Source organism: Branchiostoma belcheri, unplaced genomic scaffold, assembly GCF_001625305.1.
Source record: "Branchiostoma belcheri isolate BF01 breed outbred unplaced genomic scaffold, Haploidv18h27 scaffold109, whole genome shotgun sequence".
NCBI classification, from domain to species: Eukaryota; Metazoa; Chordata; class Leptocardii; order Amphioxiformes; family Branchiostomatidae; genus Branchiostoma; species Branchiostoma belcheri.
In genome coordinates, this window is record NW_017802480.1 from 1,010,209 (window position 1) to 1,027,368 (window position 17,160).

The 17,160-nt window shown below is 40.2% G+C and overlaps 2 protein-coding genes across 4 annotated transcripts in view; one reads left to right on the forward strand and one right to left on the reverse strand.

Moving 5' to 3' along the window:
- The window catches only part of LOC109481429 (glycerophosphodiester phosphodiesterase domain-containing protein 5-like), a 66,851-nt gene extending 62,151 nt beyond the window's left edge, over window positions 1-4,700 (reverse strand). For 2 of the 3 annotated variants that reach the window (XM_019784008.1, XM_019784024.1), the window contains exon 1: window positions 4,654-4,700. The gene's annotated coding sequence lies outside the window, so the exon portion shown is untranslated. Of the gene's footprint in view, window positions 1-4,649 lie in introns of all 3 variants that reach the window. The other variant, XM_019784016.1, reaches the window with a different exon arrangement.
- A 168-nt stretch (window positions 4,701-4,868) lies between these two features.
- Window positions 4,869-14,808, forward strand: LOC109481515 (uncharacterized protein C7orf43 homolog). Its single transcript, XM_019784094.1, has 13 exons — window positions 4,869-5,303; window positions 6,275-6,506; window positions 6,800-6,835; window positions 7,121-7,207; window positions 7,814-7,940; window positions 8,696-8,834; window positions 9,278-9,372; window positions 9,832-9,909; window positions 10,579-10,673; window positions 11,032-11,110; window positions 11,495-11,564; window positions 11,985-12,217; window positions 13,057-14,808. Exons 1-13 carry the CDS (start codon window positions 4,929-4,931, stop codon window positions 13,211-13,213), a joined length of 1,803 nt encoding a protein of 600 aa, XP_019639653.1. The 5' UTR covers window positions 4,869-4,928; the 3' UTR covers window positions 13,214-14,808.
- The last annotated feature ends 2,352 nt before the right edge of the window (window positions 14,809-17,160 follow it).

Below are 17,160 nucleotides of genomic sequence, written 5' to 3' on the forward strand. Positions count from 1 at the left end.
CTCCCAATATATGCAGCCAACACGTACAGCAAATGGTAGGGAACGTTAAACAAAACCACGGCTGTTCAAAGCAGCAGTGTTATATACCGCACGATTGCAAATGCGATTAGCTGGACTGGCTATACACAAATTATCCAATTCTGCGAATGAAAGTTCACCAATCAGACAAATTCCTTCAGCGATGTTTGAAAGCAGCTACTGCTACGTGTTAGCTTCATGCATGTAAAGCAGACGTGTTTCTAGAACACCCCATGTGGTCCGGCTGGGAATATTTCTCCCCCATGTCAACTCCCGCGAGGAAAGTCATTTACCAGGAGGGCCCGTATCCCCCGGCAACTGCATTGATTTCAGTTGATTTATGTTCCTCAGATATTGTAAAACAAAATCATACAACAACAAAATAAAACTGCATGATAGCAGAGGAATGAGTACATTGTCTTTATTTTGGACTCTTGCCATCTAACATTGTAACTGTCAGAGTTACAGTAATGAAACTAAATATTATGTTCTGCAAAATCTCAAATATGAATAGAATAGCAGCTATAGAACAAAAGGAAGTATAGACAATTAATCATACAAGAGAGTACTTTACATTCAAAGATACAGGTACAAAGCTTTCAGTTATGCTTTGATTCCCAAATATGCAAATGAGAGCACAAGCCACAACCCGTATCCCTAGACAACCCCCGCGCTCTGGACGACATCATCGGTTGGTCCAGTCATCTTCCGCCGTTATTCCAAATATATGCAAACGAGGGCATATTCCATAGGGGCCTGGCTGTGTTATTATGTGCAGTGAATGATCGTGGATTGTATTAGGGCCAGATATGATCAGATTTGAGCTGCAGTGATGGGTTTCCAACAACCGTTCCCAGACAGGGCAGGGGAGAAAGTGGATTGATTAGTCAAGCCTCGTGGGACGGACATCAACAAGGATTTAGACAAAGAAGAAGCAGCAGAAATGGTTAATCTTGGAGTAAATTTTTGTTTGACAATGACAAGTGTTTCTACCGTAGTACTAGCCAAATTTATTAGGACACCAAAATAACATCTTTTTCATATTTACAGAATGCCAACCAATGTTATCCACAGCAGTACCCTCCAAAAAACACAGAGACCAAAAAATACAGTGAAAAAATTTAAATCCAGTGAACACAGAAAGAAAAACATACAGCAACTGTTGACAGGTCAACATGTTTTGCTGATGTCTTCACACCGAGGCCAGCAAACACATTAGGCCCAAGTCATTTCTGCTCCTTTTTATGGCAGGGGATTAAGTGAATAAACTGCACTTTGGTATTGATTTTGTTTACACAGGTTTAACCTTCTTGGTGCAGCCTTGTAGTGTAGTACTAGTAGCATCCTTCCATACAAACTAGGTGCAAAATGGTATAAATTTAGTAGGCTGATGGTTGAACAAAAAGGGTGGCAAGAAATGTACAAGACTATTCATTGCTATACTATATAAGCACCATTTTTGTTGATTTTCCTTCACAGAAATTATAACGCTCAGCTCCTGAAGTAATTCCTCTTCCATTTTTATGGGCAGCCATTAAGCGATAAAGCGTGGCCTGATGTTGATTTTATGATTAGAGGATGATGATGAGGGGCCCTTCCACTCCTGAGAGCAGCGATTCAGAACTCTGACTTCAATCAGAGCTTAGCATTAAAATACCTGCAGTCCTGGCCTATATGGGGTAAAGCATTAACGTACCTGAAGACTTGTGCTGTGGGGAAAAACATTTTACCTGTGCAAACACAGTCAAATTACTGTAAATTCACTCATTTTTGCAAGAACTTAATTTTTTCAAGGTAGAAGAGAAAATGTGGATTCTGCAGTATTTTTAAGTTTACAAATTGGTATGTGTTACGTTTCCAATTTATGTTTTCTAATATTTTTGCTACAGCTTCCACATTCTGGGGTACAAATTGGTATACATTACATTTTCAATTGATGTTTTCGGATAAATTTTTCTATCTTCCACATTTTGGGGCATTGATTAGTATGAAATGCCCCAAAATGTGGAAGATAGAAAAATTTATTAGAAAACATTAATATGTCTCAGAGTCATCAGGAGTCAGGCCAGTGTACCAAAGTGCTCTTTTGGATCATTTACTTCCAGACAACTCTCTTATCACTGAAAAAAACCCATAAAAATCTGAAAGACAAAGTGGCAAAAACCGAGTCACAATTCAATATGTCCTGATCTTCTGGGATCGATTCTACCACACAAAAACATGTCAGTTATTGCAATCCCGATACATAATGCTATCTAAACGTTGAAGGTAAAGGCCAACAATTGGCCTAATCACCCCCCATTGCAGCTCCTATCAGAACAAGACAGATGTCTCCCTATGGTTAAGCCCTACATAGCGACCAGACTGCCACAGCAGAAATATACGACTCGTAATCAGTGTTGGGAGATATGTACCATGATGTTATTACTGCTGCATCTGTACGTAATATATGGCTTTGACACTGTGCAGTATCCTTGTGGTACATTCGTTGTATGGAGCAGTTATAATTAGAGTATCATTCACTGGTGGCAGGGAGACCATATGCTCACTAGCAGACCAGACAAAGGACATTAAATTAGTTGGTGGGATTTCTGACTGTAATGCATTAAGATTAACAAATACGCAAGAACAACAGAATTGCTTTTGAGTCCAAAAATATGAAGTATGTTTCTTTTCTTCATAGTAGTGGACCTGATAATGATCATTATGACAGATTTTTAATTTCAGATTAGCTAGAAGTAAACGGCCTCACTGTTTGAGGTTCAAAAACATGAACTCACCCATGTCAGGGGCTAGAAATTAAGTCACACCAGCTGCAGTGTTCACTTGACAATTCTTCTGATAAGAATATTATACAATATGTTCAAACATTCACTTTCAGATTATCTGTTATTGTTTGGTTGTTTCAGGCTCAAAAACACACCTACTCATTGTAAAAATGTAATTGTAAGAGGTTACGCAAGCAGTGATACCTGTGTGACAATACTATTCAGTACTCATTTTTATGATAAGAATTACTGTGATTTTGGATGATTAAGTGATGAGATACTGAACATTTCATATCATCTAGATACTGAATATTCAATCTTTAATATCAGAAGACAAGCTGTGTCTATATTGCCTAGTTGTTTCAGGCTCAAAAACCAACCCACTCTTTGTAAGAGGTTACCCAAGCAGTGATACTAGTGTGATATGATAAGAATTACTTGATACAGTGTTACAAATGATACCATACTGAATATTTGTCATCGTACATTAAACACTAAAGATTTAATCTTAGATTTGAGATTAGCAGTTTCTTCATTGCCTGGTTGTTTCAGGCTCAAAAACACACCCACTCCAAGCCAGCGGTTACCCAAGCACAAGAAGTGATACCGGTATGACAATCCTACTACTTAATACAAGTGTTACAACTGCATATTTAATATCATATATTCTAAACACTAAACATCTCATCTTAAATTTCAGACTTAGCTATTGCCAGGTTGTTTCAGGATAAAGAAAACCCAACCCAAACTGTCAGGGGTTACAGTAATATACCCAAGCAGTGATACCGGTATGACAATCCTACTCATTTTCATGATAAGAAAATACTTGATACATATGCTATGATAATGAACATTTTTCATCATATATACATTAAACACTGAACATCACACTAGCTGACTCTTCTTACTGCCTAGTTGTTTCAGGCTCAAGAACACACCCACCGAAGCAGTGATACGGGTGTGACAATCCTACTCATGCCTCCTGCATACAGCCAAACCACTCCGAGAACCACTGATCCCTTAAATAATCAATGCCAAACTGCGGCCGAGACCGTCGACATGGCCGATCGGCATTCCACACACGACGGCAATAGAAAAATGCAATAAGATCGAAAATAAGACATCTCGGATCTTGTTGGGCCTTTAAGTCCTGCTATGAAATATGCATCTCTTTGCACTCCGCGATAGGAGATTGCCAGCAATATCATTATATAACTTCTATATCTCTGGTAATGCATTTAATATGTGGCTGTGCATATCTAAATAGCCTGAAGACAATGCTGGGCCTAAGCAAGAAATTCTAGGAAGCAAAATGCTGAAAGATTATTAAGAGGTGAGGAAGTAGAATGGAGATGAAGACACTACTGGGAGAAGGCGATGCCCCACCCATTTTCACTCCGACAGTATAACGTATTGCACATGCATGTATGCATGAGAATGGGGGGAGGGCGTGTTATATACACATAGTACCACTTCCTATATATAATGTGATCACAAATCTTCCAACCGTTAAAGCTATCCCTTGTGCACATTACACAGAAGGTGGGGGGAAGCAGAGAAGTCGTTTGGAGGCAAAGATACGGCTGGAAGTTACGGGAAGAGAGCCGGGAGCGAGAAAATATCACCCCCTCTAGTCCCTTGTACAACATCTGATGGAGCCATCCTTTCGGATAGGGAGAGGTGCGAGCACCGAGAGCGCTAGAGGATGTTCGGATAGATTTTTCGCCGCTTTAAAGCGGCCCTTGCCCGGAAAATTGACGTGGGAGCTAGCTAGAGTCCCCGGCAAGCCGCTGCGACCAAGACAAAGCAGATGGAGTGATTTGTGAAGGGATCAGAAATGGTAGAAATAAGTATGAAAACCACCTACTTGTCCCCTTCCTGTCCACCAGAGAACGATCAATACGCGAGGCCCCCTGAGTGGCTGACCTATGCGACCCATCCCTGATCAAAAATCACCTCAAATTTATCCCTCCAAAAACGAAATTACCATCTTAAAATACCAAACATGGTGCTAGGAAGAAAAATTTGTAAGAGTTAAGGTGATAAAGTGTGATAATTTTGGATAATAATGGAGTAAATTATCAGGCACAGAAAGGTTTGCGCGAGACGCACCCAGATTGCGCGAGGCCCCAGTGAGGAGTCATGGCGCCTGACGGCCGATCGGAAACAGGATTCTCCCTGCATTTTCCGTCCTCCAAGGTCGGAGACGTGCAGAACCTCTCCCAAACTCCGCGCAGAAACTTCGTCTACCAGGGGGAGACCATCGACGTTCTCCTGATCGCCAAGTACTGCGAGGAGGACAGGGACGAGGAGAGAATACGCGCGTGGCGGGACCGTGTTTTGGAACTGAGCACGGCCGCGACCGCCACGAGTTTGTTTCAATCGCCGCACGACATTTGTCATCAAGACGGGGGGCTGGAAAAGGGGGCTAGTTCTACTTCCAACGGGAAACAGGACTTCAGAGACTGTGTGCCGCTTCTCTTACACAACAGCTCGGCTAAAGATCAAGCAGAAAAGGTGAGAAGGCCTCAAATACTTTTTTCTAACCGTGCGTGTTCCGTGTTAGACTTTTTTTAGCGCCCTGCTGTGTTGTGTGTTGATGTCAGTGACACAGCTGTCGTTTCGCGCCATTTTTCTCATGACGCAATCCCGGATCTGTAAAATAACGGACTAACCTCACAGCTGAATAAACAGGATCTGCGGACAAAATTTTCCAGAAGATCCGATTATGTAGCCTCCGTAGCAGGCTTATAGAACTGGGGGTTTGGTGGTCTTCGGCTGTTTTCTGATTAGCCCAGTTTAAAAACGGGGGTAATTCAACCAGGCCGGCTATGTTGTCTATATGCAATCAGAAAATAGCACGTAAAAGCTCCCAAAGACCCTGAAGACCCCCAAAACCCCCAGTTTTTGGCATGCTATGAAGGCTACGATCGTGATCCTGTTGCACACGCACGATGAAAACAGTACCACGTGGACTTTTGTTTGTTTACATTCCGCCTGGCCAATGACGGGACACACCCACCCTAGGGCAGGGGGGCGTGGCACTTCTTGCGCAGTTTTAATTGCCCACTTAATCTCTTTATCTTCCTATCAATTTGATGTGCCTTTTTTATGAATGGAAGTGAAGATTAAGTGTTTTGAATGTGTAATATAATATTTTTGATGGCTGTAAGTACAATAGTTCCTTGTGAAACAGGTGTATTTGTTTTAAAATAAGTTGTTTGCTAAAAGATTCGTTGTTCGCAAAAAAATTGTTTGCTTCTTATAAGTAACTTACTAGTTCTAAATTTATGGTCCCCAGAGTGATCCTCTTGGGCTGTATTAACTGTAATTGTTATCTTTACTGACTTTTAAACTTACTGACATTTTACTAGATAAACATTAAGGCATCTGTCTACAGTGTTCACCTCTCATCATACACAAGATTTTATCAGTCCCCGGAGTGGTCTTTTTGACTGTACAACATTTTACCACAAAAAAATTCACAGGGTGAGGACCCAGTGACCATCTCAGAAGACACAGTAGTCTTCCCGCTGAGAGTCAGTCTGGACAAGCTTCCTGTCGGCACCAAACGCGTCGGGGTTTCTGTCGTGGTCTGGAACCCGGAGGTCGACAGCGGAGAGGAAGACGCTGCAGAGGAGAACACCAACGTTCCGGCGGAACCCGCGGAAGAACAGGTCACCAAGGAGGTCAAGGAGTCTTCAGATGTCAAATGCCATGGTAAGTCTTCTCTACATATACTTCACTACACTCTGGTGTAGCCATTCTTTGCACTGATTTTGCATCCATTATTTTATTATTACCGTACTCTAGGTCTATGATTGAGGAGTTTGCAATCATTGAGTTAGAGTGTGGATGGTTTTTGTATGTCACAGGACATTTGGTCTAATGTGCCTGTAAAGCTATGTTCTGCAGCGCAGAAACAAAAGTACTGTAACAATAACATGTTGAGTGTAAGCTAATTTTCAGTTATGTTATCTATCTGTTTTTCTTCCCTGTGTTTCTGTGTGTAGTTCTGATTCTCCTCTGTCAGTACCACACAGACCGAGGTACCTCCACTTCTTGTTTTTCTTTTATTACTTCTGTTTACTGTATGAAATAATTTTCTCTTTTACTTGTGTTTTATCATTGATTTAAGTCAAATTTGAATTCTAAATCTGTATTGGAAGAGAAAATAACTGTAATCTTAGCATTCACATACATGCACACACACACACACATACAAATCCTTCCTGTTCCTGGTCTATTCCTACATAAAAAAAATGTTGATATACAAATAATTATGAACAAGTTGAAATGTTTTATGAAATAATTTCTTTCTTTTTTTTTTTCAGTTACAGAGACATTCCCGTTGTTACCTCCACCACTGGTGAAGTGCAGAAAGGTGTCCGTTGGCAGGAAACACTTTCTCATCATCAAAGGTGAGTCTTGACTTCTTACAAATTGTTATAACTGTTCCCTTGCACGTTACCACTTCTTATTCTTCCCAAGGAGCTCATGTCTGCACCACTACTGTTGGTTTGGTTCTTGGTTGGACTACCAGTCAGTAACAATGCACATTGCTCTGGTGATTCCAATATGTCAAAGCTGTAAATTTAAAACATTCTTACACAAGCTAACTGCCAAGCATAGGTAAATCCAGATCCACCTTCTTTGTAAAATCCTAGACCATGTAACGTTACCTTTTTTATACCTTTGAGTTATCAGTAGACTTTCTTCGGTAATATATTTGGAGGAATAAAACAGAATGTGTTTTAGTAGTAGAATGGTTTATTTCAATTTGAAAACTCAAGACATACACAATTACCACCACACTGACGACAGACTCACAGGCAACCATACTGGCTGCCTGAATTGCTCTGAGGTCACACAAAATATCATTAAAAAAAAATAAAATATGTGTATTATTGTTAAAACATTATTGCATATTATTACATATTGTTAAAATTTATAAATCGTAATTGTACCCATCTCATGATCACTGATCATGTTTGTTGTCTCTTTCCTTTGTGCTGTTCTTGCAATAGTGTACAACTCGTCCTGTGAGGATGTCACAGTCCACCAGCTCCAGATCATTCCAAACTGCAATGCTGCTTTCCAACACGATGGGGCAGAGAAGTCCAGTCCTCAGCCAAACATCCAAACCCCTAGCAAGTAAGGACAACTTCATCCCTCTGAAAAGAACCCATCAAGTCAAGATATCTAGCCTCGAGCTAAGACTTGATGTAGATTTTCTAAGCCTAATATCTAAGACTAAACCCCTTGGCATAAATGACCCCATCTCACTTAAAGCAAGAAATTATGAGTTGTGGTCAAAAGAAAAAGCATGATGCTTCACTGTACAATGTAACTCCTTTGTCTTCAAAATGAAATCTGTAACTTTTTGTTTTCTAACCAGAGCCAATTCTACCTACATACAGTTTAGCTCATTTACATGGTTGCTCCTTGATTGAGTTCATCCTCACATAATGTGAAATAAATTGTTGTCATTGATATGAGGTGAAAACTAACTACATGTAGTTGCTTCAGTCAGTCTTTCTTTATTCTGTTCTACACAATGTCTCTTCATTCCTGCAAGCTAGCAACCTTAGCTCTCAGCATTTCTTTTCAGGTCTAAGATGTCCCATTTCTTTCTTCTTGAGGTCTGTCTAGCCTTACATGATGTAAAACTAACATCTAACTCCAAATTGTCTTCACTTTTTTGCATATCAATGAACAGTTTGTGCTTATAAACCTTCCTCCTCTGGTCTCTTAGTGTCACTGACGAAAGTAGTGGATGCTACCTGAAACGTCTGACTGTTTCCAAAATCATATCCAGTTGCTTGAGTTACTACTTTTTGGCGCATCTTATAATCTAGATGTCTGACCTTCATCGAAGCATCTAACTCCATATGATATAACTTTTTCAGAAGAACGGCAGAAGGCGGTCTGTTCTCCCTGGTGCACACAGACCCTTCCCAGCTGCCCTCACATCTGCAGCCATTAGAGGAACACTGTCTGGTCTTCCAGATCGTTGTCAACGACAACTGGAATGCTGGCAAATATGAGGTGAGTTAACAATAACAGTGTACACTCTTTATTAAGTAAGCCTGGCCACTTTACTCTTCTAGCCCTTCCACTGGCCAGGCCCTAGAGAGAAGGTTTAATCAACCCCTGACAGCAAAAGTTGGTGTAGCACAGGGGTAGGCTAAGCCTTGCAAAACACTGAGAGGATGTTCCTAACTGAAGCCAGGAAGTTATTTTTGCCCAAGTCAAGTGATGAAACAGGTGTAAAGTGCCTTTCCCAAAGTCACAACACTGGGGTTTGCCAGGGATTTGAACCAAGAATCTTCGGTTTCTAAGTAAATCACCCTAACAACACCACCTTGTTACTTGGCAGCTAACATCAGCCATGATTCATGTAAAAGGCTGGATTGTTGGCACTGTATCAGTGCTAGTGCATCCACAGTGTCTAGTTAAGAGTTATTCCAATCTTTGTTTTCCATCTCCAGTCCCTTGAGTCGGCCCTACTTCTCCTGATGCTGTGGCAGCCTGGGACAGCAGTGAACTCAAACAGCAGTGAAGAACACATCCACACTCACTACAGGTGAGTCACACACCTGTGAACACATCCACATTCACTACAGGTGAGTCACACTCACTACAGGTGAGTCACACACCTGTGAACACATCCACACTCACTACAGGTATGCACATTACACATATCCATAGGATATATTATAGGGTTTTTATTTTACACAACCAGTATTGTCTCACCTTGCTTATGTTTTGGTGTCTGTCAGAAAGGTAAGAGACAATGCTCGTTGTGTAAAAGAAAAGCCTTTTAAGTTATTTCATATGCTTTACCAACCTGATGAAACTATTTTCGGATGCAGTTATCAATTTGTTTATCACATTCAATGTGGCAGTATTAGGGTTCCCAGCCAGATGATGAGATTTGATGTCTTTATCCTGTAAAGTTAACAGACAAGGTTGCAGCTAACAGTAAGAACTCAATTGTTTAAAGATCAACATCATGACTTACCCCTTTCTGCCGTCTCTCCAGTCTGCCTGTGATGAAGCTGGATGAGCCCCAGTTCATCATGAATGCCACCTGTCCATCACCTGTCTACGTAGGTCAAAGGTCAGCACTCTTGTTAACACTTTGTCGTTTGTGGAGAGTTTTTTATCGTGATTTACAGTTTCATTAAAGTTTGCAACAGAAACCGTGGAATGTTTTCAATACTCCTTCAAAACCCCCAGCTCTAGCCTTTGATACTTTACACAAAGATCATGTTGCTAGATATAAAGCAACTTTAAACTGTTACTTCCAACACAAGAAATGGAATGACCAACATTCTTGACTGTACAACTCTCTTTGTCAAGGAATGAGCAATCCACCACTTCTGATTTGATTGATTTGATTTATTAGAATTGCAAACAAGTACAATACTTGTGGGCCACAGGCAGCGGGGGCTGGTGTTGTGGCCCACACACAAAACAATCACAAGCACACAAACAAGACACACATTTAAACCTAGTATAAGTATATAAAAATAAGTATAAGGGTACTAAAAACAGCATAGATTAGAATACTAGTGTATCAGTAACTGTTCATTTACTACTAGATACAGTTCATGCGGTTTCTAGCTGCCAGAATGTTCTCGTGTCTGGGGCCACTTTTGTGACACGTGAAATGGTTGCAGAAAGTCTGTGGTACCTCTCGTTTTTGTTGATGGCCCACAGACTTTCTGCAACCTATGGTTCACTGTTTGTTTTTAAATACACTTGTACTGGATGTTGTTTGTTGCAGATTCGATGTGAAGTACACCCTAGTCAACAACCTGCAGGACTTCCTCACCATCAAACTGGTGTGGAGCCCGGAGAAGGCACTGCAGGATCAGAAAGGTAACCTAAAGACGCTCAAAACATCATCAAGATGCTCTAATCATTTATTGCTTAAGCTAGCCTACCCAGAAAGCATTATGAAAACCCATACTTAGGTTCCTTATTTATTTTCTTTAAACACACATAAATGGCAGATATGATACAACCATAGATCTGAACTAGCCTTTTGGCACCAAATTGTACTTAGTTACAGGGAAAGGTAAGCAATGATTCCATTTTATTGATACTATGGAAATTAATGTTACTTCAAAAAGCATCATGCTTCACCTCAGTTGAGGATGACAAAAGAAGAGAATGTATGTATGTAGGTATCACTATATCTATTCTATCTATCATGTACTTCATAATTGTGTTACAGATAAGACAGAGGCAAGTATCAGATCAGCTAGAAGTGTAATGGACTCGGTTGTCTGCCACACACCAAGCTATAACCTGGGGTGAGTGGTAGCATATATGTATCTCTCTTGTAATCATGAGAACATAAACTACATGGAAAACAAGAGTAACTCCAGATCAGCTTTTAAGAAAATGTTGTGAGAGTGTAAAGGAGATATAAAGTACATGTATGTGTGAAATAAAAAGAGGAAATACTTGACATTTTCTTATGTCTCAATACTGCATGGTACATGTATATTGCACAGTCTAGAACACTTATTGTACTTGTAGCATGTCTCACATGTACTAGCTAGAGTGGTGTGGCTTAACTCTTATTTCTGCATGCATGGTGGTGTTACAGTTTGTGCTGCCTGTACATACATGTAATACATTGTACATGTAGTTCCTAGTGCTTTTGGTGACACTGGTGTTTTGTGCTGTTGTAGTTTCTGCAAGTGTGGGTCGACTGTCTCCTTCACTGTCCCCTTCCAAGTGCTGAGACCAGGGCTATTTGAGGTGAAGACATTTGTATATGCTTTGGGCCAAATAGATGGATGTTATAGGTTACAGTTTTGCATGGTCTTAAGTTACTGTCTGCACTGCACAATGCACCAACTTTTCAGAAACTATATTTCTATCTTAGTTACTCATGGCTATCATTAATGTGAGTTTGTGTAAAATACATCCACTTATTGAGTGGGTCAGTTGAAAATTTGGGCAAGGCCAATTTTTATTTTTTTCAATCACAATTCAAGCTTGACTCAGAATTTTATATTTTCCTGTGTATTAGAACAGCCACAGAAAGAATATCTACTGTCATGTACATGTGTATGCTAGCTAAGTGTGGATCCTAATAAACTCAAACTTCTACCAGAACACAGATAAACTTTCAAGCTAAGTATTTTTTATAAAATGACTGTTTTTTTCCCTAACCAGGTTGGGCAGCACATGAAGCTGAAGCTTCAGTTCAACACCATCACTCCAAACTTCCCTCACAGTCACTCCGGCAGCTCTGACGGAAAGTCTACCCCCGGGTCTTCCTTCAGCAGGACTAACAGCCCCAACTTCACACCAGACAAGAAACAGGGCATGGCGGCCAAGTCCTACTCTTTCACTGACTCCACATCAGCAGCTATAGTTAAAACACAGTATTATCCTGCTGGAGTAAGGTGAGAACATTACTAGTAGATTTACAACTTAAAGTTACAGTCCTAACTTTACACCAGACAAGAAAGAAACAGGGCATGGCAGCCAAGTCTTACTCTTTCACTGACTCCACATCAGCAGCTATAGTTAAAACTCAGTATTATCCTGCTGGGGTAAGGTAAGAAATTATTTGATCCTTAAAACTAGGTAAGCAATGCTTCAGTTAAAACAACAGTCCCAACTTTACACCAGACAAGAAACAGGGCATGGCGGCCAAGTCTTACTCTTTCACTGACTCCACATCAGCAGCTATAGTTAAAACACAGTATTATCCTGCTGGAGTAAGGTAAGAACATTACCAGTAGATTTACAACTTAAAGTTACAGTCCCAACTTTACACCAGACAAGAAACAGGGCATGGCGGCGAAGTCCTACTCTTTCATTGACTCCACATCAGCAGCTATAGTTAAAACACAGTATTATCCTGCTGGAGTAAGGTAAGATCTTAGCTTTTTCAGATAGCATCCACAATTCATGAGACAGAGAATTTCATAGTGTTCTACCTTGATAGCTATCCTTCATTGATGCATCAACTGTGATGAAGAATATTACATGTAACTGCATGTAACTGCAAGTATTTTTTAACTAAGCAGAGCACTTTTATTTTGGACTGCCCTAGTAGGCTTTTTTGATAGCTATGATTTGAGATTTTTTGATGTAGCTAATATAAAAACTTTTGAGCTATGAACTTTATTTCATGGTAAAAAAAATCAAATTACATATACCCAACAATTCATGACAATTGTATACTTCACACTAAGAAATGAATATCTAACTAGATTTATTTTTTCTCCACCTCCAGACAAACCAACAGCCCGACCCACTCCCAGGACTCCCGCACCAGCTCTCCCTCCAGATCTGCACCGGCTTTCCTGGCGCAGCCACCTGCACCGGTACTCTCACTGGAGAAAATCATGAAGCACAACTGTAAGGTCTATGTCATGGAACCTAACAGTTAGGGGCAAACTAGTGAGATATAACATACATGATAGCCCTGTGCTAGTTGGGCAGCCCTGGCTGTATCTTCCGTAAGTAGTCATGTGCTCCCCAAATTATGGATCTATTCTCTCACGAGAGAAAATCATGTAGCACAACTGCAAGTCTATTTCATGGAACCCAACAGTTGAGTTAGAGGCAAAGTAGTGAGAAACACAATCATGTAAACTACATGTACATGTAGCTACCCCAAATTTGTATAATACGAACCGATCCTTGCAGCCTATGAATCATGAAGTACAATTGCAACGTCTACATGTATGTCATGGAAGCTGTTAGAGGCAAACTATTGAGAAACATACTCGTGTCAGATGTACATCATATGTAGATTTGCTTTGATGTGCATGTAATAAATGTATAACTATAAGACAAGTTGAATCTATGACGCTTTCATTCCCTGTGTGTGGAAAATTCCACAACAGTTTCCTGTATGTGCAATGTGCAATACCAGTAGGTTGAAAAGTCTTAACAGTGCAAGAGAGCTATGAGTGACTTTTACCTTAACTTATATATGCAGTGGGAATGTTTGCAAACCTTCTGAGGCAGCATTTTGGCTGAAATGTATATTTATTAAGGAATCTATTATGATTAGCAGCCAAGAGTAACCTTCTTTTTAATCTTTAATGGTTAAGAGCATTTTACTAATTGGTATATGCAAGTTAAGTATTAACATGACAATGACAATTAACAATGATAATGACAATTTAACTTTTATCAACATATTATGATATATTGAATATTGCAGAGTGTTATCAAGCTATCAAAGGAGAAAGTTGAAGACTTTTGAGATCTTCTGGCAAAGAAGTATTTGATAGCAAAAATGATTTTACTTTACTAATACTGACATCGAATGTATTGAGACTTGTCCGTCAAATTTGTTGCACGTGTATTCAAGTGAAACATAAAGAGAACTTGCTGTCTATAAGCTCTATATGCAATGCAAGTTGTGTTACTAAAATGAATTTCAAGCCTTCGCTAAAGACAAGCCATTGCTGGTTACAAGCCATTAGTGACTGCAAGCAATTTAACTCCTAGTTTTATAAGGGCTAGTGAATGTCAAGAAGACTATGTTCTTCTAACAATTGTATTATTTGCATTTTAACAGTGTTAGGTGCTCATGTCATTCCATGTCATTGTGAAAATGTTCTATACTATGCATTCTTGGAAGCAAAAGGTTATAGTGGCAATATGCTATAATTTCACTTCATGTGTCTGCTTTTCAGTGTTACCTGTGTATAAGTACTACATGTTTATGTACACTGTAATATGTACATTGCTGTTCCGTGTGTTTTGATAATATTTTATTCATTTTATTGGTTTGACTGCTGTGCAAGCTGTTATTAAGGGCTAGTCTTTGAGTTCAAAACCTGTAGGTTTTGGCTAGTGCTGTTCCAGAGTGTTCTATATTTTTTGTGTAAATGTCTTTGTCCAGCAATGGTAGCTGATGCTATTGTGTGAATCTTCTCAGTGTGGTGCAAGACGTGCCAAAACTAAAACTTACAAGGAAAGGGTTGCGTTCAGTAATGTGTTTGTGGATGTTGCAATAAATGTTGTTCCTCAACTATATCTTGAGTTGATGTACACATTTTTTTCATGAAGATTTACCAGTACCATGCACATTTGTTGAAGGATTGGCATAACAGGTGAATGTCACCTCTTTAAGATGTCAAATCTGAGACCAGACTGTAAGGTTTGAACCACTCACACCGGGAAGGTCCCCTACTCTTTTCGATAAGTGACGTGGGTTCTTTAACGTGCGTGTGGTGTGGCTCTCCCCAAACACGGAACGTCCATTTAACGTCCTAACCGAGGGACGTCCCTAACCGAAGCTAGGTACTCATTTACACCAGAAAACTCACATGTAGTAGACAGCATCTTTTCTTGGTGCTGAAAGAGAACTCCTTTGTATGACAAGCTTTTGTCATTCTTTTATTGTTGTAAGCAACATCATGAATTCAAGTGTCAGTTGTATTCAAAGAAAGTTGAAATTAGATTCCTCCTCTTTCTTTCTTCTCCCCCCCCCCCTTGTTATTCTTCTACCCCCTTCCAATCAGTCCTTTATACCTCTTTTCGTAATAAAAAAAATATACATAGAATACATGGGAAACAGCGGACAGGTAGGCTGTCTTAGAAAATAAATTATCAAGGACAAAAATATATATTTCATTTCTTCATTTATAATAAAAAGAATCAAGAAATGCGGCATTTTCCAAAGGCGTTTCGTTTATACAAATTGTGAACTACATGTGTATGGTTGTTCAACGACTATAATAGACCATTGGGAAGCTAATACAATCGTGGACGCCGTCATAGCACTTACATTGTACAAACCTAACACAGCTTCACCTTTTGTCCCTGTATGATAACAAGATAACAGTGATTCAGTCTGGTGTATTCTCAAATCTTCCCCAACTAAAACTCTTGTTCCTTCATAGGAACAATATGTCTTTCATTCCCTCTTCAGCTTTTGGTTTTTTATCTACTTCTATGATACAACTCGACGGGAACCCTGGCAGTGTGACTGTAGAATGGTCCCCTTCAGGTTGAACATCACTACATGAATTCCTTCATTATATTTCAGTCCATACCATATATGGTATGGATGAAATATATTGTGTTCTGCATGTTTCTCCTCCTCCTCCTCCTCCTGACAAACAGTCAAAGGGATTCAACTCTGTCACTTTTCCACATGCATAAGTTGATCATATGTCAACCATACATGTACTTTTATGCGAAACCGTACATATACAGGGCACTGTATAGATGGTATTGTATGTGCAACCCATATATATACGGGCTCCGCAGGACAAGGGTTAAGAGACCAGAAGCCACTTTCTCAACACCTAACCTTTTGCCGCAGGACTGTTCAGTGGAAATGTGTCTGACTATCAGGAAGAAGCGCTTTCCACTGCCTGGGGATGTAAATCTTTGCCAGCAGCTTTTCATCATTATACACAGCTAGAGAGACAGGAAGAGAGAGTGAGAGAAACCCACACAAATGTGGTCTGTGCATAACCATTTGTATGTCATCATTGTGACCTCCATAGCAGCACTAACATGTTGGATTTCATGGCCAATATATGGAAGAGGTGTAAATCAGTATAACGCTATCCTAGTCCACAATATTCAAAAACATGTTACTTGGGATTGGGTTAGTCCTTCGATGACATTTACTTCATAACATAATAACAAGTCACAACAGCATTTCTTCTTAATAGGTCGCCACAGCCAGCAACGTTTGGGCAGGTTTAGCACCTTCAATCTCTTTCCAAAAAGTCCAATGCGGCCAATGTTTCACACCTTAGCTTCGATTCACAAACTATTGGGCATCACTCATCAAGAAACTAAAAGCTATCATCTTATCATCTAACATTTTGCTAACCTGGCAATCACAATCATACGGGTCGGCCTGGAGGTTGTTTGGCAGCCGGCGTTCTAATTATAGTCCAGTGACTACCATTTTGCCACAGGCCAGACCATGTACCGGTGGAAATCAGTCTGAGTATCAGGAAGGGAAGTCGTTCGCTGCGCTGGGGGCAAAAATATCAGGGGCAGCCTGTGTCCTATCCTGTCTGCTTCATCAATATTACGCGTGGACTACATTAATATAAGTGGGCATCGTGTGTAGAGGAGGCACTGCCGCATCCAAAAGTGTCACGACTCCCCGTCAGACGAACAGGTACTAGTATCATCGGACATTCGGCTGATCCTCGTCCACTGCTGATAAGCTAACCAGGTCAGTGCTGTAACTTTTCTTTCTTTTTCTCTTGGAGGAGGCTACCTCATGGCTCTTAGAAAGAAAATGGTCACATTCCTGCTATTTTCTCTGGCTATGGTGACTATGGGAACGGTCAGGGCAAGCTTCTGCTTCCCTCTCTGTACGAGTGCTATCTGGTCTGAATGCCTGCAC